This window comes from Salarias fasciatus, chromosome 10 (assembly GCF_902148845.1).
Source record: "Salarias fasciatus chromosome 10, fSalaFa1.1, whole genome shotgun sequence".
NCBI lineage: Eukaryota > Metazoa > Chordata > Actinopteri > Blenniiformes > Blenniidae > Salarias > Salarias fasciatus.
This window is the reverse complement of record NC_043754.1, coordinates 16,869,860-16,894,731: the sequence shown is the minus strand read 5'-3', so window position 1 is coordinate 16,894,731 and position 24,872 is coordinate 16,869,860. Positions and strand designations below refer to the sequence as shown.

At 43.2% G+C, this 24,872-nt stretch overlaps 1 protein-coding gene across 1 annotated transcript; it reads left to right on the top strand.

Annotated features, from left to right (window-relative positions):
- The first annotated feature begins 1,188 nt into the window (after positions 1 to 1,188).
- trpc4a (transient receptor potential cation channel, subfamily C, member 4a) lies at positions 1,189 to 23,713 on the top strand. Its single transcript, XM_030101070.1, has 15 exons — positions 1,189 to 1,492; positions 4,205 to 4,434; positions 5,607 to 5,825; positions 10,475 to 10,615; positions 11,355 to 11,531; positions 12,183 to 12,383; positions 18,585 to 18,930; positions 20,654 to 20,793; positions 20,882 to 21,082; positions 21,186 to 21,307; positions 21,599 to 21,794; positions 21,908 to 22,102; positions 22,331 to 22,372; positions 22,713 to 22,802; positions 23,024 to 23,713. The coding sequence occupies exons 2-15, from the start codon at positions 4,276 to 4,278 to the stop codon at positions 23,693 to 23,695; spliced, it is 2,901 nt and encodes a 966-aa protein (XP_029956930.1). The 5' UTR covers positions 1,189 to 1,492; positions 4,205 to 4,275; the 3' UTR covers positions 23,696 to 23,713.
- The last annotated feature ends 1,159 nt before the right edge of the window (positions 23,714 to 24,872 follow it).

The following is a 24,872-nucleotide window of genomic DNA, read 5'->3' as shown; positions in this document are numbered from 1 at the left end:
CCCTCTGTGTGTCTCCATCTTGACAGTGTCAAGTACAGAATAAACAGAGAGTCTCCATATCTAAACGCCCTCTGTGACATTTCAGCGTTTCTGGACATACAATTCAAATGCAGGTTCGACCTGCACACATAGGAACAAACGCACATGGAATGAGTCAGGCCGTGAGAGACTCTGTAAACATGTCAGAGGACATTAAACAGCGTAACAGACCATTAGGAAGAATTTACAGCATCAACAGGCCTATACATCAGGCCAGCACGGACGGAAAAAAGGAGGGGAGCGCGAAATGTTTGTATTTACGTTTGAAATGTGATCAGTGAGCCGATAAGCTGGAGATTATGGTGCAGCCTTTGATATACCACTTGACTCCAACTCCCAGCTGGGTAGTGTGTGCAACTGATGCATAAGTCAAAGGAGATGGGAGGTGGCTCTCTCCTCCTCCAGGTATCTTCAATACCAGATTGTCCATACTTAGACTGAATTTACACCTACTGACTGATGGAGAGGGGAAAATGCAGTCAGCGCAGTCTCATCTGTAGTTTCTAGTTTGGCTCTTAAATATTCTTATAGGTAGGACTGAGTCCTATGTATGTGTGTGTGTGTGTGTGTTTGTTGTTATTGTTGTGGTTGTGTTGTTTTGAATGACCATGAAATGAAGGGAAGAAACTAAAAAATGAAAAAAAAAAATAAAAATAATAACAGCTTCTTTCAGGGAAGCACTCAGATGGAAAACGCGCTCTTGCAGTTGTGTGACTTTTTTTCTTTCTTTTTTTTTTGAAGCGTCTGAGTGTCTGGCTCCGCAGCTTGTTTAGATGATGTTTCCCCCCCTTCTTGCAGTGCCACAGTGTTCAATGCGTCTCCAAGTGCGCACGACCAGTCTGCAGCAGCAGCGGCGGCGCTCCGCAGACCGCCTGCCAGGCATCTGGCCGCTCCGCGTTTATTCCTGGAGGCGCCGCTTTTCGCTCAATCGCCCCCCAACAGGTGGATAAGTCGAGTGGGCAAGAACATCGCTGAAAATACAACCCCGGAGGGAAAACTGGAGAGGCTGCAGAACCAGGTGCGATCCGGCGGGGAAAGTATAAAGTTGAAGCTTATTTTCGTCTCCAGGATTTGTTGCGCGGTGCGCCGCGAATGCGGTGCGCGCGGGGCTGCGCTTTTTTTTTTTTTTTTTTTTTTTTTTACCCCCTCCATAAAAGATGGGAATCGTGATCGAAACTGACCGAATGTGGATGTACAGTGGGAGTACTATCAGGTCTCCAAAAAAATGAGAGGGGAGAATGCAGACTCGACTCAGAAGCAAGAAAAAGACGAACTGGCACAAGAAGACAACAGATTAACAGGCAGGTCCTTCGTGCAGATCCACGCAGCTGCTTTCACCTTTGGGGGATCCAAAATTCATGAAGTTGAGACGAATGATTTGTGTGCTGTTTTCCAAAGGAGGAACACAGATCTCCCTGAGCCAAGCTCCAATGCCCAACATCCCAGAGGTTTGGTATGTGTTTCAGTGTACTTTAAATCTCTAGTTTTTTTGATCATTAAAAAAAAGATTTTCCAGTATAAGCTGCAAAAATAAAATATGATTTCACTCTACACTGGACTGGATTGTAAAAATATAAGTAATTGTGTGCAAATACTGTTCCCCAGCGTGTAAATGGAAACGGAGCCCGGTGTGATGTTGAGTCCTCTCTTATTTACAATCATTTTTTATGTGATCATGTGAACCTCCGGAAGCTCTCCCATGCAAACACAGAAATAAAACTGTCAAACTGTTACTTGTGAGTATGTGCAAGCACCCGGTGCCATTTTCCACTGACCTGTTGTCGTTAACACCGACAATTTTATGGTTGCATTATCCGCACTGTCAGCTGAGGGCACGCAGGCTCCTCTGCGCGTTGGAGAGCCCCTCTTATTCATGTCTGCGCGCCACAACTTAAGGAATAAAATATCTTTTTACTCAGCATATTCCTCCCCATAGTGCTGCTGCTGCTGCTGCTCTGTATCACAGACAGCTGACATTGTCTGTTTGTAAATTGTGTATCGATTTCAACGATTCCAAGGAACTGTGGAGGAAAAGCCTCTGCCACGGTGGCGTGCGTGCGCGCGCGTCAGTATCTGCACACAGTGGAGCATCCTCACACAAGTGACTCTGCTCCTCATATTTGGATTATAAATTTTGGGAATGTCTTGGATGCATTACGTAACATCAGTGCTGAATATGGAGTGGACTGACAGCCCAAAGGCCATCTGCATGCTACAGACTAATGTATGGACATTTCTGATCCTGGTGGAACAAGAGGCCAACAAAATGTCAAACAAGGGGAAATGAACCCACACGGACAATCACTTATTCTCTTGGAGGAATTGTGTTGAGAAAAACTGAATTAGGCTTCCTTTCATTTAGATTACAAATGATACTCCCAGAGCGGATGAAGCTGCATGTAAATGATGTCCTCATAACCCAAAAAGTAGTTTGCACAAGTGTAATCGTATCAAACTGATGATTTTGTTATTTACTGCCAGAATATATCTGCTGCTGAATGGCACTGATTTGGATTTTGAGTTCTTATTTCTATTATTTCTTCAGCAGTGACGAAAAATCTTACAGAAAAAAGGTTTGGGAAGGCATCAGCTACCAACGAAATGTTCTTTTTTTCATTAATTAGCCTACTTTTTGGGTATTATTAGCCTTTATTGTGGACTTCTTATGTCCCTGCTGCAGGCTGTGGTAGCACTGGGGTTGCTGAGCAGTCACATTATTGATCACCAGCTGAATTAGAAAATAAGTACTCACATTTACAGTTGAAATAGATTTAAAACACAAGCTTTTCGCTGGATTAAAGAGTTGTTTTCTGTCTTTTTTTACGTGCTTAGTGTGAGTTATCTGTCTTTGCTGGCAGTGGATTGGTTCAGCTCAGCACAATATTGAGATGAACAGTCAACAGTCTACTGATGAGACTTGCAACCATCCAAAAAAACATTTGGCAGAAAATGTTAAAGTGCTTCTCGAAGGTATATTTTCAGGATGGAGTGCGCCAGTACCATCATGCATATTTTCCACACGCCCTTATTAAATAAGTTCTTGCTTTGCTCCTTGTTCTTATTAACTAATTGGGCTGCAGTTGGTTCTGGGATAAAGCCCGTAATGAGCTGTCCTGAGACAGAGGGGAGCATTTACTGCTAAGTCCTTTCTTTTTTATATTAGCTGACATGTCGCTCTTTTGGCTGCTTCTTTACTCACCATTTATTTATCATTTACCCTTTTTCATGAACAGGACAGTACAGAAAGAATTGTTGGAATGTGTGATAGTTTTATGGTGCAATAATGGTCACTCCTGCTTTTCCTGTTTCACTGAGCAAGACAAGGAAATGCAGCTGGATTTAAAGTGTCACTTTTAGTCAGTCTGTTTGAATTCTTTCCATTTGAGGGATCGGATTGTCTCGTTTAAGGAAACACTGAATAAAGTGATCTGATTTATAGGAAAATAGATTATCATATATTCAGTCATGGTTTAATGTCATCATGTTTTGTGCTGTGAAGTTGGCTGTTATCCACATGATCTCACATGCAGGACTGGATTGATTTGCTCTGTTGTCTCCTGCACTAACCAGATGTGCTTTGTTAAAAAAAACAAACACGAAGCTACGCTGTGTGCTGTTTGCACAATGTGCTATTTCCATGGACTCTGATTGCAACATAAACACTTTCAATCTGAATGTAATTTCAGTCATATGGGGACAGCGTAAGAGTTTACATGACTCAAAGGTATTTATGGTCCAGGTAATCCAGCCACTGATGGCTCTATAAAGGGATCCAGCATTTGCATGTTCTAAAACATACATTTCCAAACCTTAAGAATCCAAAATCAGAGCCCCTCACTGAGCAAAGTCCCTCAAAGTTTATTTTCCTCACCCCAAAATATTACATAAGAGTTACGTAACACTGTGCTGGTTTCAAAACAAGTAACTTGTTGACAGTTTCACTTCATTTGAATTTGGTGTCACGTTTTATAGACTGATCAGTCGGATTCACATCCGGTGTAGTTTGGATCTTCAGGTCATGTTCTCAGTGGTGAGGGATTAATTCTCTACGTGTCTGTTAATCCTCCGCCCTCATCTCTTGTTTCCATACGTTCTGACCCGTTGAGGTCAGTGCCGTCAGCGTCCCTCTCCTCCTCTCAACACCTCCGTCTGTGTCCCCCTCCAGCGTGACGTCGGCCGGCCTGGCAGCAGCTGCGGCAGTGTTAGCGGGGTGCTGGTGAGCTGAAGCCCGGGGAGATGTCACAGCTGTACTACCGGCGGACTGACAGCTCCTCATACCGGGACCGCATCCCGCTGAGAATAGTGCGGGCCGAGTCGGAGCTGTCACCTCTGGAGAAGGCTTACCTCGGAGCCGTGGAGAAGGGGGACTACGCCAGTGTGAAACAAGCCCTGGAGGTGCGTGTGTCTGAATACATGAGACAGTACATCACCTCAATGGATGAAGGAGCGCGTTCACATAAAACTTCAAATTATGAATGGCTTTGATCTAATTTGATTAATGAAAAAAAAGATGGATGACTTATGGTCGCTATATGCAGCCATGATAATCGTGACTCATTCCCAGTAACACATTGGGTCTGCATTCATCTTTTACAGTGACTGAATGAAAATGTAAAATTCATCAGAACAAAATAAAGAGAGAAGAAAAGGAAAAGCCAAATTTAATCAGCGCAGCGTAATAGGTTCCCATAAAAAGTGACTTTGTTTTTCTATACAGAGGGGAAAAAATGTCTCTACAAGCACAGTGATCTTCTTTCTTTCTTCTGTTTTCTTCCATGGAAAGCCTGAAAAGATATTGGTTAGGGTTAGGGTTAGGTCCTGGCATTGTGATCATCTATGAATGTTTATAACTATAGCTACACGTGTTATAATGGCATTATAATGCTTTATAGGGGGGGCTTCAAATAAAGTGTTACCCAAACCTGTTTTTGATATATGGTGTACGGTCGGTTTAATTTGTTTTTGAAATAAGAGTTTTACATAATCTGGTGAATACAGGTTTTTTTTTTCTAATTTACTTTTTAAGCTTTAATAATAATGATCCGCACTGAGTCGTCTGTTTTATTCATGCTATCATGCTCAAAGTGATTTCTAACTTCAAGGTCGGACTTCTCATGATGTTCATTATGAAGAAGTTGGATATTGTTGATATTTTTATAGCCTGAGGCTTAAGTGCATGATTGATTGTGTTGGTTTTGGACTGGGAGTCATAGGAACGCCACTGGACTGTAGAAGCCTGACGGTAGAGATGAGCTGTGATTTACGGAGCAGGTGAATATCGACTGACCGATTGGCCGGAGGTTGTCGGGCCCCATCGGATCGGTTACTGTAGGATCCACGATGGTTAGTTTAGTGTTTAACTGCTAACCTTGAAAAGGTGATTGATTCGCTCCACTGCTCGTTGCTCTGTCAGCTCCCAAAGATATCTCTTTGATAGCAGTGCATTTTTTATTTTTTTTTTACTTCAGTCTCACCATAGATTGATTACACTTCCCCCAGTCACAGAAGAAGGTCTTTCAGTTCTTGAAACTCACCCTGGTTTTTCGATTACGCCCTTGTTTTGTCAGGAGGCTGAGATCTACTTCAAGATCAACATCAACTGCATCGACCCCCTCGGACGCACGGCCCTGCTGATTGCCATCGAGAACGAGAACCTCGAGATCATCGAGCTCCTGCTGAGCTTCAACGTTTACGTGGGCGATGCTCTGCTGCACGCCATCCGCAAGGAGGTGGTGGGAGCCGTGGAGCTGCTGCTCAATCACAAGAAGCCGAGCGGCGGCATGCAGGTGAGGGGGGTTGGCGGGGGGATTAAGAGGGCTTTATTCATGAGGTGGAAGAGTGTCGGGGCGCGGAGCGTGAGATGCTGTCAAGGTTGAGGTGATATCAGGAGAGAAAGTGGGATGGCGTCTCCATATTGAGATACTTAAAGCATTATTTTTAGGTTTTGTAGTGTACAAAACGTAATGTGTAATCCTATTTCCGTGCTTCTTCTGGGAGCCGAGCCAATAATAACCATCTTTTATCACTCGCATCCGGATGTCGCTGAGAAATAGAAATGCACAACTACCGTGGCTGAATATTCACTGATTATCATGCTGCACGTCGGCAGTCGTTTAAATTTCCCGAGGAACAAATTTATCACTTTTATTTTTTTCAAACTGAAAAACAAGAAGAGCTCACTGAGCTACACGTGTTTTCTAAATCTGAGCGGAATTCGCAGTAGCCATAGGCGCACACACACACACACACACACACACACACACACACACACACACACACACACACACACACACACACACACACCTGCCATATGACAGGAGGGATTTTGGGTTTAAGTGAATGACCGACTGCACTGTCAGCTAGAGAAATACTGGTAGTCATTGTGTAGCTTATAAACAGCGTGCGGTTGCCTTGGAGCTTTTTATGCCATCCAAAATAATCGACCCAGTATTGTTGGCAACAACAAAAGCTGACACTTCAAAAAGCTTTCTTCATAAGGCTTTTTTTGTCTCCCATAAAAAAAAAAGAAATCAGGTCCCACAGACATAAATTTAATGAGTATATTCACAGAGAAAAGAGGAGGATGTGTAATTTGGGCAAAGTCAGACTGTTGTTTTTCCTTTTTTTTTTTTTTTTAATCTTGCAGCACTTCTGATTAGCGGGAGAAAGATGGAGGAAAGCAAGCCTCTTTTCAGAGTAGATGAGAGCTGCTTCTTTCGAGCTTTAATTTACTGTAATCAGGGTAGAAAAAAAACAAAAAACACTGTACAATCATCGTTTCCTTTCACTCGCGCATGCTACACGCAAACAACACATACGTGTTTCATATTCTCCTCGCCTCCCAAACAGCGGTGATGCGCCATAAACCACAGAGGAGTTCATATTTCTGGCTCCATCAATCAGCTAATTAGAAGACGTCACTGATGCTGCTCTTGTGCCCTATTAAAAGCTAAGCATCGGCTTTGAAAAATTGATGTAAAGCAGTGCTAAGAATGCTGGAATTAAGGTACGTTAGAGGGAGAGATTGGGCGCAATCAGAGTGAGGCACAGAGGCCAAACTCCTCCCGATCGCAAACCCTCGGTTTTGACATCAATCAGCGGACACGTTTCCTCTTCTTCACCTAAAATACCTCCGTAAGATAGAGCTCCGTTTTCTGATTGCATGAAAAAGCCGTGAGAATACATCACGCCAGCGCTATCAAATCACCCCGAGAGGAGCTCATTGCTTTTATTAAAAGGCTTCCTGGGAAAAAGCTCGTCCTATCTGATGCCACGTCATCTGTGAAATGTATTAATAACGAGATTTGCTCCATGCTTTGCTGGAATTGTGTATATTTGTCATTCTGTGTTGCAGCCAGGCTGTCCAAATGATGCGATTGTGGTAATCTCACAAGTGTTGTGGCTTATTTGTTTTCCCGCCGAGGAGCGGCGTGGATATCAGCGTTTCGAACAGCTCCATGTATTATCCTTTATATACAGATATGCATCTGTTGGAGGCAAAGGCACTGGCGCTCGCAGTGTTTCTAAATTAAAAAAGCCTCCGGCTGGCTTTGTGGCTTTTTTTTCTTTTTTCTTTTTTTTTTTTATTTTGTAGTTAAGCATTTCATCTGAAGATAGTTATGTAAGGAAATCCCTCTCCTTCTGACAAGATCCAGAGCATAATGTAAAGTAAACATATTCTTCTGTACTTGAATCCAAGACCGCAGCTTATTTCCACAGAGCGATTCAAAAACAAAAGGCTCAAAACAGTGTCCTCTTTTATGCAAGCTTCATGTAAATATTTGGGATACTGTTAGATGACAGGTGAGCAGCAGTGGGGAGGCTCAAAATATACCAGACTGACAACAGAGTAGGAGCACATTTTGATATTTGCAGATGCTGGGGATGAATTTTTAATCTGCTTCCTGATGCTGGATGGCTCATTCCGATATGAGAAGCAAATATTCATTTTATGGAAGACTTGGCAACAGTTTAGTCTCTTTTCTGCACAATAATAAGTTCACTTCCAGCAGCTCCCACTCCTCGTGGTGTGGGCTCGGGCTCAGGCGGAGGCTGTTTGATGTCGACCATTTGATGTCCCTCCTCCCACGTGGAGGACCCAGTATATACTGTAGCCTATTAAATCGCCCTCCATGACAACTTTCTGACATGGCTCTGTGCCACTCTTTGGTGTTGCCGCTGCATTGTAACTACTCCGCGTCCGCGTGATTTAGTGGCTTACGGGTGTAATCTGGATGACGAAACATTCTCTGGAAAAAGAATCAATCCCCCAGATAACAACTCCTCACTGTAGTTGGGTTGAAACTATTTCTCTTTCCACTGATAAAGGACCATATTATTGTCAAAGTTTCTTTTTTAAAACACCCAAATTAGAACATCCCAGATGTTGTCTTTACTGTGCTATGTGAATCTATATTGAGGGAAATACAAATTTAGCCATTAAAAAGACGCAAAAACAGAGCTAATTGGTGACTGTGTGAACGTGAGTGTGTGAGGGTCTGTCTTTGTTTGCCCTGCGACGGGCTGATGGCCTGTCCAGGATGTAACCCCGCCTTCGCCCGTCCTCAGCCGAGATTGGCTCCAGCCTGTCGAAACCCGAAATTGGATAAGGATGGATGACTGGATGGGTCTTCGTGCTCTTTTTCTCTTCCTCGTTCGTTCCTCTTGTCGAGCTGAAAACAAAATGTCACCACGAGCTGAACAGTGAGCAGACTTCTCTCTGGTGACAACGAGCCACTTTTCATCCTGCCTGCCTCTCTCAGTGCTGCAGCGCAGCGCAGCCTTCACTAAAACATCTGAAATAAAGGCTTGTCAATCCTGGCTTTTGGTCACATTAGTTGAGAAAGTTTAAACGAACTTTCTTCCGCATGTGAGTCATTCTAAATATTCACGAGAGGGGCTGTTTTTTCTGTTTTTCATTGCTTCCTCAGTTGAAATACAGTATTTTTAGGTGCTGTTTGTGAAACTCTGGTAAATTAGAACTATATGCATTTTTGTGAATTCCATTTATTTATTTATTATTTTTTTTTGCGTTTTCCTTATCTACGTAGCAACAGTCTATCAGTGGAACCAGTGGAACCACAATATAGGTATTGCTAGAATATATTCTGTGGCATGGATATGTTCACAATAACAATGGATGGATGGATGGATGGACTGATGGAAGGAACAGAAAAGATGGAAACCATTTGCATAGTGGGTATATAATGAATGACCACGGTGAAGGTCATTAAAATACTAGACACTTCCTGGGCTCTTTTACCATTTCACATACACACATGCAGACCATCAATATATAAAATCTTGACTGACACATCCAAAAAGCTTAAATACCTGAGCCCCATTTAGTTAGACTAGCCTGACTTGGCATCTTAACAGCATAAACTGAAGCAGCCACTTTTACAGAGGTGAAGTGTCTCCAAGACACATGACCAGGTCCAGTTCACATAATTACCGAATCACCTCAGTCTACTTTGGTAAATAGGAAAACAAGATAATAAGAAAGAATAGTTCTGCCGAATCCCACTGTGATGCCTTATTATAACATACTGTGATCTACTAGTTGGCTTGATGCTCTGCGTGTTAATCACATTCAGAATTAAATATTGATTTATCATTATGGTTCCAATGGTCAAAATCGATAAGACGCTCCTTTCTCCTTTACGCCTGTTTCTCAGCTGTTTAATATTTTCTGGTGATAATATGACTGAAGTTCTGTGACCATGACCCCATGTTCTCTTCTTTTTAGCACCCGTAGTGTTGAAGCTCTTGATTTCGAAGCTTTTACTCCCATCTGTCAACGGTTTGCATCACATGTTGAAGGTCCTTACCTATTGCATGTCTTCCAACTATTCTCTGACTACCCCCACCTCTCTCTCCGCCATCAGATAATAAGCCTTCAATTAAAAAAAAAAAAAAAAAAGCGTGAAAGGAGGCCAGCTTACTCCTCTTCCGCCTCAATTCCCGCTGAATGACATGGGAATAGCGAAAGGACTAAGCTGGAGTGGGTGATAAGAGGGATAGGTGGAATGAGATTCCTGCCCAGCATAATGATTCCTTGTGAAATGTGCAAAACACTGATGTATTTTGCTGCACTGTGGCCTGTGCTCCTCACAGCCGTCTTGATACGAAGGTCATGTTGTCTGGGTCCTTAGTAAAGGGCAAAATTTCTTGGTGATATTTGAACAGTCTTCCCTGCAGCTGCTGAAAGCCTTTTGTATTTTCCTGGTCTTGTTTATTCTGTTTATCTTCATTGTAGCGACCTTTGAGCTTCTTCCCGAGGTGAGCAGACCTGTGCTCGAGCTTTCCTTCCACTCTGCACCGAGGAATCTGTCTTAAAGAAAAAAAAAAAACGCATGCAATAGATTGAAAAAAGAGCTTATGCCAAGGTCAAATGATTTGAAAAGCTTTTCTCTCCTCCCCTCTGCCTCTAAAGGTTCCTCCTATCTTACTGGACAAGCAGTTCTCTGACTTCACCCCCGACATCACCCCGATCATCCTCGCTGCGCACACCAACAACTATGAAATTATCAAGCTTCTGGTGCAGAAAGGCGTGTCTATGCCACAGCCGCATGAGGTGGGTAAACCGAACACGAGCAGTAATTTGTGGATTTGTATTTCCTCTGCGTGATCTTGAGCCTCGCCAGATGAGTGATTTATGACGTTTTCATGGCAGAAGCATATGCACATAAATTATCTGGTCAATTACTCGCCGGTCAAACTAGGCTTGGAGTTATTTTAACCGACTGCAATTATGTTTGGCATAATGACTTAGAGATGTCTCCTTTTGTTCTTTAAATGAACATTTAAATGAAAGTAAGAAAATGTGACATTTTCATCATGTTCTTTTGTTCACAGTCTGAGCTTGACTCCCGTAATGACATAATAACACTGTTTCCCTTCTTCTGTGTTTTAATGATATATGAGTGTAAGTATTAGTGCCACCAGATAGAATGTTACCTCAGTCTTAATAACTTCTGATGTTTTACTGACGGCATTTCGGTGAACATCTGTTGCCAATAGCATCATGTTTGAGATGCAAAGTGAGACACAGCAGCACCTCTCTGAGAAACAACAACAAGAGGGAGGGATATGTTGGCAGGATCAATTCATCAATGACATAAAGTAATCTGAGGCAAAGAAAACAAGACAATTTAATTAACCACAATTATTTTCACGCCAAATATTTGTGAGCCTGCACCACATGCATGACAGCGCTTTGCTGGCATAATGGTTGCATCTGTGTCAGAGCGAGAGACCGGCTCGCCCTGGAGGAGCCTCATTAAAATGACCGCACGCTTTGTTTGATGTCGCAGGTGCGCTGCAACTGTGTGGAGTGCGTGTCCAGTTCCGACGTGGACAGTCTGAGGCACTCGCGCTCGCGCCTCAACATCTACAGAGCGCTGTCGAGCCCCTCGCTGATCGCGCTCTCCAGCGAAGATCCTTTTCTCACCGCCTTCAGGCTCAGCTGGGAGCTGCAGGAGCTCAGCAAGGTGAGGGCGGTAAAGGAGAACACTGTAGTGGAGCTGGAGCATCAGGCGGTACGATCGGACTTTTACGTTTGAGCAATAGACGTTTTTACTCTTATCAAACAAACAGCTGGAGATTTTCTTTTTTTTGGTAAGAACTAACAAAAAGTACTCTCACTGAAATCATCTGATATTTTATCTGAATGTTAAACTGCAACCTTCCCAAAAGCTGAACTGCATTTCATAAAATAATATCATGCCTACATATTGCTGATGAACTTACTATTAATCTTGGCGTGAGAAATATAAGATGTGAAATATACTATCATGATAATTTGAGGCACAATTTTTACTCAAAATTTCAAAAGACCTACACCGATCCTGTTTTACTTGCACGAGGCTCGTCTCCCCTCCCAGGAAACAGGGTGGGAATTATTTAAAAGCACGCCGATAGAGGTGGAGCCATAAAAAAATCTGTGAACAAAACTGAAACAGCTTCATGACACAAAACACCCAGAGGCAAAGTCTGATTCAGAAACACCCCTTTCCAAACACGCCCTGAGGCTACACTGAGATTTTCCTTAATATATTGACTGGCGTGTCGGCTTCCAGGCGCTCTTGATGTGGCGTAATTCAGTACTTGGATTCAGTGTGCGCTCCGCCTGTCTCTTTCAGGTGGAAAATGAGTTCAAGTCTGAGTATGAGGAGCTCTCTCAGCAGTGTAAACAGTTTGCTAAGGACCTCTTGGATCAGACGAGGAGCTCCAGAGAGCTGGAGATGATCCTCAACTACAGAGACGACATCAACCTGCTGGAGGAGGAGGGCAACAACGACCTGGCCAGACTCAAACTGGCGATCAAGTACCACCAGAAAGAGGTGAGCCAAGCAGTCATGATAGTCATCGTGAGAGTTGAGGACACGTTTAGTGGATTTATTGAATAAGATCTGTGGATGCAGTGCAGGCTGTATGAATTAAAATCATCCAACTTGAAGAAGAGCACTTCTGCATTCATTCATATCACCATCTCAACATATCCACGTCGTCTCTGGAGGTCAAAGCAAAAAGGGAGGCATAAATGGTCGGTTGTTTGTTCTTGATTGCGAGGGCTGCAGAGACGGGAACGGAGGGAAAATCATCCAGGTTCCCATCAGCGTCGTGATCGCGCACACTCATTACATCTCGGTCAATTGCACCTGCCTCCTCTTGCACCGAACGAGCTGCGAGAGCCAGTTATGACTGTAATTTATCGAGATGGCCTTTCGAATCAAGAAAAATCGATAAGAAGTTGCACAAAATTTAATTTATTTTTCCCTTCTGCCCAGTGTCGTTTCCTATAACATCCCAGACTACCAGGTCTGAAGTTTTCTCTGCACCGCGCCACTTTCCACTCAGACATGTCTTTCCCAGCTGATGCAAAGAAGTGTGATGACGCTGGAATTAAAATCAGGTTTAATGATATCAGACTATGCGCTCACAAAGATCGATATCAGTTTTAGCTTTGACAACTCAAACAGATGACAGATAAGCAGAGGACTTTGAATTTGATTATCTAAGTATTGCAGCAGCAAGATAAATACTTAATTCCACATGAAGATGGTAGATTGTGGATTTGGGGTTCCTACCGTCTTGAAATAACATGTAGACACAGCAGCGTGTGTCCAGTCACTCATCATGACATTGAAAGGGCAATAAGCTGCTGCTGGGATCAGCGCATCCCCTTGAACACACACGCCCTGTAATGGTCTGTCATTTTTAGTCCCGAACAGGCGCTACCCATCTGCCGTGGCGAGAACACGTGGTAATTAACCACGGACTGATTTCACAGTCCAATTTGAGCTTCGTTTTCTGTTCAGTATCCAGTTTTGAGAACCCAAAGTAAATATAAATAACAGCAGGAAATGGTCCAAATGCGATAGCTTAAAAACATTATTTGGTTTTACAGTCCGCTGATTTCATGCTCCCGTTTTTCTGGGGTGATAATAGCTTCGCCAGAGGGTAGAACCATGAACAATTAGTATGCAAATAAGGTAATTTATTTCCTCCAGTATATCACTGAATTTGCGGTGCACTTGTGCTCATGAAGTGACAGTACACAGAATGGAAAATAATTTTGTGAATAAAATGAGAATGGATTGTCAAACCTGTTGGTTAGTTGAACTCCTTATGACCATAATTATGTTTAGTTCACCTAGATTTATTTCAATATTACGACTTCAGAATAGTAAAAAAAATATCTAAAAGTGAATGCCTCTGCACCAGAGTATCTTCAGCTTAACATAGTTTGTTTTTGCCTGTGACAAACATACTGTGAAAGTATTAAGGGACAGTTTAAGGACAATTTTCTACGATATACGTATCAGGAAAAAGCTCTATTTTTGTGTGGTTGGGTAGTTTTTGCTTTTCTCGCCAAGTTCAGACCACAGTCATCATTGGTGATCATTCAGTTTCTGAAAGATATTCCACAAATTTTGAGAAACTATGACACCATTATTAAGAATTGACGCATAAAGACATGAAAACATGGAGGCATTGGAGTTTTGGCTCCCATTCTATAATCACTAAAACGTTTCTCCTCACAGGCTGAAACATTTATCAAGCCACACTAAAATAGAAATAAAACACTGTTCCAATTTGTAGTGGTTGACAAAAAAATACAAGTTGGACAGCATTTTTTGTGGATTGTGGGGCAGACTGGTCGTCTCCGAGTAGTAAATTTTAGTTCAATGGCAGACATGTGGTGCATTCAGAAAGAATATCCTAATGCCTGACCAACAAGGAATAAAATATTTGATGGTGGATGACAGCTCCTGGTTTTCACTTTAAAGGCAGAAGCTATTTTAAGTCGCTACACTCATCTGTAAGTATCCATCATCATCCAGTTACATTTCCGGCATTATTTTTGTTGCTAAAATAGAAAACTTTGTACTTAAATGAAAAGATTTTATTTTTAACCCTCTTTGTTGTTTGATCCTTCATTTTTATGCAACCCAAGCCCAGTCTTTCAGTCTGTCTGTCCGTCAAAAACAACTTTCCCTGCTGTCGGTGAAAAGAAAAATGTTTACAATAATCCTTACAAGTAATGCGTGAGCTGTGTTTACAGCTAAAGGCAATCGGGAGGGGTTAAATAGATTTTCTACCGCCGAATTGGTCCGATGATGCCTCCAGAAGCGACCTATAATTCATTCATGTGTCTCTTGCTGGGAGCTCTGCCTGGCTGTCAGCGCAGATGCACCTTTGGGGGGAGCCACGATTTACGGCACGGTCATTTCCTCCTTCTTCCATCCAGTTGTTGCGCATTAGCACACAGTCTGGGAGACGACGCTGAATCACGAAGCAACAGCTGGGGATCTGTGGACATGCGGACATGATGATGGACAGACTCGTGTCCTTTCACCCCCGGCGCTGGTAGTAAATCATTCACCGCTCACACTGTAAACAAACCGCCCTCCCGCTGCCTCTGACACTCTGCCTCCCAGCATCTCCCCGCCACAGCTGCACTTCAATTAACAAGTAAATGTCCCAATATGCCCTTTGTGTGAATCCTATCTGTAACGCCCTTCGATCGCACCTGGACTTTGATGGAGAGCAAGGCGTCATGATGCGGTAAGCGGCCCGCCACGCTTGCCCTTTTCAAAATGTCCCCCGCTCACGAGTTGTTCAGGGTTATGATGAGACAGTCACTGCCAAAACACAATGGTTTTGTTTGTCTGGCAGAACATGATTTATCGCCATTAAATCTGTTGATGAACTCCTGAAATCAAGCTTTTTGTACCTAAATTCAATTGTAAACTAACTTTAAATCGTAAATCATTTAATAACAATATTTTTAATTATGTTACCACTCATTCATTTGGAGAAAGAAAACTCGAAGTGTGTAGTTCGTCTTATAAAGAAATGATTATTATCAAGTAACTGCTGGAGATCAATTAAAAATCGGCCTCCAGGAATACTGTATAATCTGCTCCTGTCTCCTCAGAATGAGCATCTTCACAGTTTACGGTTTTGCGTATGTGAAGAAAGTGTTTTGGTTCTGCTGGACGACTCTTGCACCAGACGGGGTTTGCCACCCTGAGAGACACTCAGGGCGAAGTGGCTCTTACTTGGACTCGAATGGCTGGTTTGTTTTTTGCAGAGATCAGTTATTATGTGCAAAGCAATTCGGTCTGGCGTGTCGGTCATCTCTCTTTTTAGCGATCTTGCAGACAAGCAGTTAAGCTCTCATAATCGGCTTTGACACTCACCCAGCATGTGTGATTTTGCTTGGTTTTTTTTTTTCCGTTTTATAGTCCATGCTGTTTATAAGTGTCAAAACTCACAATTAGATGGAAGAAGCCCCGTCTTTGACCCGATAAGGCGAAGGACAATTTTCCCTTTGCGCCGTTGTGTATGTAGTGTTGTTGACATTTCTATATCCATCCTTGCATCTCTGTGTGTTTTGCAGCTTTGGTGCTGTTGTGCTTCCCTGGTTCAGAAAGGCAATTTATAATGGTTTGAAGAGAACTCTCCACAGGCTTCCTGTCTAAAGAGCCCAGCTCAGAGAGTGGTCCCTGCTTTGATGCCACAGAAGGCCAAACCAGATAAATACGGTCAGTAACATAAGAACGTTAAGGTGCAGTTTAGCTTCTGCATTGCCTCGAGGGTTTTAACATTCACCTTACTATGAAAGGTATACTTGTAGACATATAGGCAAGAAAAGCTATCTTTACTGCTTGAAATTGTCTGAGGGCCCCAAGGGAAAGCTTTCCATTGTACATGCTGTAGTTTGACAATGCCCCCTTGTGATACCGCATAAAAACTGCAGTTCAGTGTTCGATGTTGTAATACCTCCATTAAAGGAAAATTAATTTGCACTCACAGGATTAAGTATGATGTGGTGGAGAACCATTAATAATCACTTGTTGCAGCAATTTGCTGCAGCACTCACCTGTCTTCTCTCTCCTCCTCTTCTTTCTCTTCTTCTTGTCATTGAAGCTGCTCACATCCTCAACATTTCTCAATATATATGGCTTAATATACATCCATACATGACTGAACCCTCTGAATTCCACTCATGAGAATCTTTCCTTATTAAGCCTAAACACTTTCATTTGCAAATAAATAAATAAATTTGGTTCTCATTCCCATTTTAGTCTAACTTTTAAGAAAATGACTGCTGTAAACTTTCTGAAACCTGTGTTTTCGTGTGGTGTGCCTGTCAAAATGAGAGCAAGAGTTTCTGAGGAGCTTTCATGTTGGTTAAAAGCTGCAGGGGGGAACTCGTCTTCACTCAGCCAGCCTCCATTCTTGGCACTCACACAGTGATAAACACTTTTCTTGGCACATGTGGACAGTTGACGGTGGAGACAGTGGAGAGGCGGCTCTCTCCCGACCGGACCTGGGACCGGGAGGGATTCAGCTTGAGACGTGTGAACAAGCATCCTGAGGCTGATATGACACTCCGCCGCTGAAGTGATTGTGACAGGCGAAAGTGGAGTGTCGCGGCTCTGATGGTCGGCGTATGCCGACTCTTCCCTCCCTGGAAAAAGATTGAAACAGAAATGGGTCGAGGTCTGTGTCGATCCTTGTGAGTTGTGTCCTCTCTGAAGTGTGTAATCTCATTAGGTTGTTGTAGCATTATTAGCTAAATATTCCAGGGAATGTCTTAAGTTCATTAGCCTAATTTCTGACCCCATTAGCATCACTGTCAGTTTGTAATTCACCATGCAGATTGAAACAAGACTTCAAGCGGCCGGTGAACCGCTTGTTTACCGTCAATTGTGTCAACATGAAGTGAAAGATGGTCTCTTTTATGAAGATGCGGACAGCTAACTTATGACTTGAAAACTTTAACTACATGAAGGAAAACATTCATACGTTTTTTTTGGAAAGGTTTAATAGATAATTGTGGCAGAAATGAAACAATGATTCATTTTTCTCTGTTAAAATATTGAATTCCAAGGCTCGTGCTACACCTGCAGCTCCACTACAGAAATTTAGTTTGACTTGATGAGCCATTTTATCTATAATTATGGTCATTCTCAGAGGACTCATAAAAAGAGTAATTCAGTTGTAGCTTTTTTCCCCTGTCTTCTTCCATCTTTAGAGTAAAAAATATGTTCCCATTGAAGATTTACATTTGCAAGGCGCTCCCTGTGTCTCTGTCCGTCTCTTATTAAAGACCAAAAAAGTCTACCTGCACCTCTCCTCTCATCCATGAAATCCATCCTCTCTTCAGCTCCTTTTTTGCATTCCCCCACTCAAGTTTAGTGGCGATACTGTAGGGGGGAGTATGGAAATGTGAGCCATTTCTCCTTCAGACCCTGACACTGATAGGGATCTCTGGTTTCCATGGAAACGGGGCTGCAGAGTTGGTGTACTGGCACCCGCTGGTGTCCGTCAACATTTTGACTTAAAGACTTTGAGTCCTGTAACGTTTCACAGTATGGGAGCCTGGGTAAGTGTGTTAGTGAACACATGCATGCACGGGTCCTGTAGTTTTCTCTTCCTCGTGCTTCGATCCTCCGCGGAGATGACGATACAGCTTCCGTTCATTTCAAAGAGACAGCGTCAATGCATCAACATGCTGGTCTCACTGGTAAGTTAAAACTCACAGCGACGCAAAAACAAGAAGCAGCGACACAGAACGGTAACGCCTGCTGGTTTATGTATGTTGTTTCAGAATAATGTATCAGGAAAAATCAACAGCAAATACAAGCCCAGTCATTTCAAGTGCCGTTTGTTGAGTATATTTCCGCTCTCCATCCTGTCTGTGTAAAAACCACAGAAGACAGACTGTTTCCTTTAAAAATATCCTTTGGAGGAAGATGATAACCCTTCAGTTTTTTGACACCGCCAACACATCCTACTCCTCAGTTTGAATGCCTTTCACTAGAGCGCTCTGCAGGTGCTAATTCTGGCATGTGTTCACAAGGGTTTCGCGGTCTGTATTGAAGAACTAAATAGCCTGGAACTACAAATGCAGAGTCTCAGCATGACGATACACTGAATGCATACATTGGAACAACGGATGAAAAGATCTCTTGAGACGATTCTAACATTTAATCCTCCGCTCTCTCACTCTCTTTTGTCTCCTCAAGTTTGTGGCTCAGCCGAACTGCCAGCAGCTCTTGGCGTCCCGGTGGTATGACGAGTTTCCCGGCTGGAGACGGCGCCACTGGGCCGGGAAGTTTATTACCTGTGTCTTCATCGGCCTGCTCTACCCCGTGTTCGCCATCTGCTACCTCATCGCTCCCAAGAGTCGCTACGGCCTCTTCATCCGCAAGCCCTTCATCAAGTTCATCTGCCACACGGCGTCGTACCTGACCTTCTTGTTCCTGCTGCTGCTCGCCTCCCAGCATATAGTGACCACCGAGCAGGACAGGCAGGACAGGCAGGGGCCTGCCCCCACCACCGTGGAGTGGATGATCCTGCCCTGGGTGCTCGGTGAGTAAAGCAGGGGATAAATGGAGGCATTTTGGAAGTGGACGTCCACATTTGGGAAACAACGCACATTTGTAACACAAATTAGTCCACCTTCTTGTGGTAAATTGTTTTAATTATGCTGATAATCAAGAACAAAATAGGAAACCCAAAACACGGGCTTTGGCATGGTGGGGGAAGTCTTTCAACCATCCGCAGTCGATCTTGTTAGAAGTGCCGACTAAAGAGTTTTATCAGGTTTCAACAAGGTGTAATCTTTTCATTCTGCCCAGAGGGAATCATGCAGCAGATATCAGAGCCCGCTGATGGGATGCTGCTTGTGGATGTGCTATTTGGGAGTTAGAGTTCAGTTCTGCTTGTGAAGATTTCCTTTTGTACCGGCTTGTGGTTCAGGGTTTTTCAGCCATGCTGGGTAGTTGGCTTTAGGGAGAGTATCTCTCCTTCTGTTAGACAGCTAGTCCATTGTTTTGGTCAAAAGTGACATATCTCATCAACAAGCAGGCGGTGTGTCTCCGTAGCCTTTTGGACCACTCTGACTGCTCCACCAGCATTTTAATACCATCATAGTGACCAGATTTTGACTTAAATTCAACTGTCCACTGCAGATGCTGAAATGATATTCAAGGTTTCCTCAAAGTTGCCTTATAATTTTGATATGCAATTTTAAAATATTCAAAGTGTTCCTCTTCTGTTTGAATAGAAAACTCAGTTATATAACAAACTAAAGTCTCTAAAAACTAAGACGTTGATTCAGATGGGCTTCTCAGAGGTTACTCAACCTGTTTTAATATGCGGAAAATAATCTCTCTCTCCGAAAATTAATGATTACAAATTACTGCTCCCTCTGTTTATCAGCATTGGAGAGCTGCTCCTGGGTATTGCTCATATGCAATAAAGTACCTGGCAGTTTAAATACATACTGACTGATCTCTTTCAAAAACAATAAAAACGGACAGACGGACCGTCATCCCACGAGAATCTGATTTAGTAGTTTTGAGTGAAATGTGTGACTTGACTTTACATTGTTCAACCTAACTTCTTTATGAGGCCAACACTTTGTTTTATTTATATATTTGAGATCGAAGTGACATTTACATCAGTCTGGGGAGTGGAGGATACAAATACATGCGCAGTGCCAACGGAAAGTTTATTACAATCAAAAAGCAATGAAAACTGACTGATCAACAAACGCCCAGGGGCAGACTGAGGGCTTAAATATACCGGGAGACAGAGCTGACAAGGCACACCAGGGAATGATCGAGTGATCGAGTAATCAGGGAAGAGAGGGAGAGCAGAGACGGCATCAGGGCGGAGTGAAAGGACGGTGAACAGAGCAGAAAACCAGACATCTGGAGGCATGAGGGAAAACTAACACGTGGACAGGGCAAGGCGCACAAGCACAAACAGAATGTTAGCACTACGGCAAACGTCTTAAACATAACTACAAAACATCACACCTGCCAGTGCCAACGTATGTTTGAATGCTGCTTTTGAAACAAATCTCCCGAATGCGGTTTATCTTGTCTTTCACTCAGCCAAATATCTTCAGTGCAACTGCTGAAGCTTTGAACTCAGAACTGAGGGAAGTAAATAGCTTCCATCCCAAAACAAACAAACTACTGAAAATGACTTGCCAGAGAACTCTTGAAAAAAGAAAGAAAAAAAAAAACTCACCTGTCAGTCACTGAAAAAAACATATTTTCTGTTTTTATATCTGTATTTGTAGGGTTCATCTGGGCAGAGATCAAGCAGATGTGGGATGGTGGTTTCCAAGATTACGTCCATGACTGGTGGAACCTGATGGACTTTGTCATGAACTCTCTGTATCTCGCAACAATTTCCCTCAAAATTGTAGCCTACACTAAGGTAACCCGAGCTCCAGCATGGAATCGTCTCGCCTCCTTCCCCAAAGCCTATTCACATCGGCTGCCCCGCTGTTTTTCCCCGAATGCAGTACAGTGGCAGTAAACCCAGGAACCAGTGGGAAATGTGGCACCCGACTCTGGTGGCGGAGGCAGTCTTCGCCATCGCCAACATTTTCAGCTCGCTGCGCCTCATCTCGCTGTTCACAGCCAACTCTCACTTGGGGCCACTGCAGATCTCTCTGGGGAGGATGCTGCTGGACATCCTGAAGTTCCTCTTCATCTACTGTCTGGTAAACATGCTGACGGCTGCTCGCAAGCATGCAGGGGAAATGTGAGGGAGGTGAATGGATTATAAAGGATTGCATCCGCTTTGGAAACGCTCTCGTTCTGCAGGTTTTGCTGGCCTTCGCTAACGGGCTGAATCAGCTGTACTTTTACTACGAGACCAAGGCCTCGGACGAGAAGGGAAAATGCAAGGGCATCCGATGCGTGGAGCAGAATAACGCCTTCTCGACGTGAGTTTTACACAGATCTTCGCTTGCTCGCTCGCGGAGCAAAAATGTGTGACTGTGTGAAGTTGAGTGACAAAGAAAAAAAAAGTGCGTCTGTGACTGTTTTTCAAATTGCGTGAAAAATCTCATTGTTTCTGTTGCTACGAGAAACTGATGTTTAGTCGAATTTCACAAACACATGGGGGAGTCTTTTTTGACAAAAGCCTTCGTAATAAATCTTTCACACACGGACAGGTTATCTGTAAAATTATTTTTCATTTGACTTCTTTTGCAATATGTATGTTTCTCTTGCAGGTTATTTGAGACTCTGCAATCGCTCTTCTGGTCTATCTTCGGACTGATAAGTCTGTATGTGACCAACGTGGATGCAGACCATCAGTTTACTGAATTTGTCGGCGCCACCATGTTTGGCACGTACAACATAATCTCACTGGTGGTGCTCCTCAACATGCTCATAGCCATGATGAACAACTCCTACCAGCACATCGCTGTGAGCACAGGAAAAAAAAAAAAAAAAAGAACTGCAAATACAGATAAGAATTTCTATAAAAGCTTCACCTCCGCACCTGACATGATTTCCACTGCGCTCTTGTCTGACTTCAGGATCACGCAGATATTGAGTGGAAGTTTGCCAGGACGAAGCTGTGGATGAGCTACTTCGAGGAAGGGGCCACCCTGCCGGCTCCTTTCAACATCATCCCGAGCCCCAAGTCCTTCTGGTACCTCATGTGTTGGATCAAGAAGCAGGTGTGCAAGAGGACGAGCACAAAGCGCACCGAAACCTTCGGGACTCTGGGAGTAAGTCATTCGTCGAACGCTTAAAGATGTGAAAATTCTCTGGCGCTTTATCGCTCAGATCTTTATTGTTTCGTAACACTCAAGAGTAATATGTAGTAAGATTCAGTTAGAGCAGAGGTTTTACAAATATGCGTTCCTGTGAGAAATACTAAATATGTTTTGCTTCTCTTTTTTTTTCAACTCGCCTCCCACTCTGCCTTTACCTCTGGTTTTCTGATGTCTGTGCAGAGGCGAGCAGCAGAAAACCTGCGGATAAACCATCAGTATCAGGTAAATTTACTCTCCTTTTACAGCAGACTGAAAATGATTACAGTTCTTTCCTTGCGTGCGTTTGTTTGTGTGATAATGGGACATTTATTCTAAAAAAAAAAGCCTTGGCAATGTGTTTTAAATGAGCCTTCAGCAATTACCCTGAATAATGACAAGTGCAGGGGTTGATTAGTATTCTTATCAGACCTGTTGCTTGAAGTGGGTGTTCTTTTGTGTATATTCATCTGCCTGTTTTGCATGTGATCAGCTGTCAAGTTTTCAATTGTAAGCAACACAGCTGTTGCACACAGCAAGTTGTTGAGCTGAACATTTGTTCTATTTATTTCTTTAATCAACACAGGAAGTTTTGAGGAACTTGGTCAAACGTTATGTGGCGGCCATGATCAGAGATGCCAAGACAGAAGAGGGTCTGACTGAAGAGAACTTTAAGGTAATGGACAAGAATATGTTATGGGAAGAAATGTCTTAGTTTGTTCAAACTAAAAGTCATTTGAGTCTACTCAAACATACAAATTATGATTCGTAATTTCCAAGCTCAGTCTCTTCTTTCATTATATTGTTTCCAGCTGTGATTTCAGCTTCTCAACATTTGTCACTGTTTTGAAAACATCCCTCATATTGAAAAGATCTTTTTTTGTTTTGATCTTGCAGGAGCTGAAACAGGATATCTCCAGTTTCCGCTATGAGGTGATGGGGATGATGAAGACGGGGAAACCTGCTGTACAGGCGCCGAAGGCCAGCGGGAGTTCGGTGGATTCCGGTGCTGCTTTCCCGAATTCCTTGCTCAAGGTCTCTTCCTGCCCACCGAGCAGCCAGGTGAAAAACAAACTCAATCGATTCAAGATCACCACGTCGATCCTGAAGAAGTGCAGCTCTGCAGAGTCGCCCAGGCCTCCAGAGGCCTCCAACGGTCTGCCCAACGGGCTGCTGTCTGTGGCGTCTGGCGAGAGCCTGGGCGAGAAGTCGGGCCAGCGGAGGACCTGTCCCAAAGACATCTCTGAGTTTGGCTTGTTCCAGAAACGACACTGGCCGAACAAAGAAAGCACGTCATCTGTGGGGGAAATGCACTCTTTGTCAGAGGAAGCAGAGGAGGCGTGTGGAGAGGGGCAGAGTGACGCACAAGTGGCTCTGGACGACGGGAAGAAAGAGCCATTAGAGATGAAAAACCAGGAGGAAGCTGCACAGAGTCAGGAGGAACTGAACACCAGCGGCAGCTTGGGTGAGACTGGAGACAAAGAAGCTGAGAAAAAGGACAAAGGCTTCGCCTGTGCCGGCTCGGTGGCTGATGGAGGTTCGTCAGGGTCGCCCGGAGACGATGCTTGAAATAAAACGACACAAAAACCGAAGTACAGGCCAAGTAATTTTTGGATTAAAGACAGAGAGACTGACAATCAACACGAGTTCGACAGATGCTATCTGTTTTCAAAGAGTCTTAACTTTTCCAGTTGTTCCTAAACTAACGATCAGCTTTGATCTTTGGAGACTCAGGGAGGCCTTCGGTTTGGGCGTGTTAATGCCATTATAGCAGTGGAAATGCAGCACAGGTATATAGAACTGTGTGTGTGTGAGGATTGCAAAGATTTAGATTTTAAGATAAGGTCACTTCATCTTATCGCTCCCCTAAAGATGATTGAAAAGTAATTAGTTCCTTTGCTTAACCTCCTCTCTCCTCCTCCATCCCTTATCTGATGTGTGCTTCTGTTCGAAACACCCCGTTCGCCACAGCCTCTCCTTGGTCAACCTCTCTCTACCTCTTTTTACTTTCCTGGTAATCTCTCCGCCACTTATATTTCCCCCATTCCTTATCTCACTCGAGCAATAGATGTGTTCTGTTTTAGACTTTCTGCCTTACTCTGTCTGTTTCTGCACTTTGCACACTTTACAAACGGTTTCTCGAAGACGCGTCAAGTTCCGACCATGCAACAGCTCTGTCAACGTTTTTCTATGCAAAAACCAACAGATTTTGAGTCTCCTCGCTCTGAGGAGTGTACATTTAACGCTGAGGGTCTCTGGCAGTTATTCTCTGATGTAAAGTAGAGCGCGACCGGACTGTTCACAACAGGAACACAGCTTATCAATCATCGGAAGCAACATATTATTCATGTTTTATCACTCTTACAGAAACTAAACTTGTTATTTTGAACCGATTTGCTGTTTTTCAGTGGGGATTTTAGATGTCATGCTAGTTTGAATGAATGATGTTATAGACATTAAACTATAAATCCAAAATAAATTGAAAATGCTCTCTTTATTTGCCCTTTTCTTTAATTCTTTTCGTAGCTGAGAGAGATTTTAGCACAACCCTTGTACACCTCAACAGTGTCACAATCAATTTTCTGCTGTGTTCATGCTTATCTGTTGCATGTTGCTTTAAAAAGGGATTCAAACTCATACAACTTTTAATACAAGTTTATAGTTTCTTTATTCAAGTTTCATTAACAGCTCTGCACATTACATGCAAACTGTGTTAATGGATTATTAATGGATTATTGGTTGACAA

Excerpts from the sequence above, each read along its gene's own strand:
- trpc4a (XM_030101070.1), top strand. The coding sequence starts at position 4,276 with ATGTCACAGCTGTACTACCGGCGGACTGACAGCTCCTCATACCGGGAC. Across the intron at positions 4,435-5,606 it reads GTGTGAAACAAGCCCTGGAG|GAGGCTGAGATCTACTTCAA; the intron begins GTGCGTGTGTCT and ends TTGTTTTGTCAG. Across the intron at positions 18,931-20,653 it reads GATCCTGCCCTGGGTGCTCG|GGTTCATCTGGGCAGAGATC; the intron begins GTGAGTAAAGCA and ends CTGTATTTGTAG.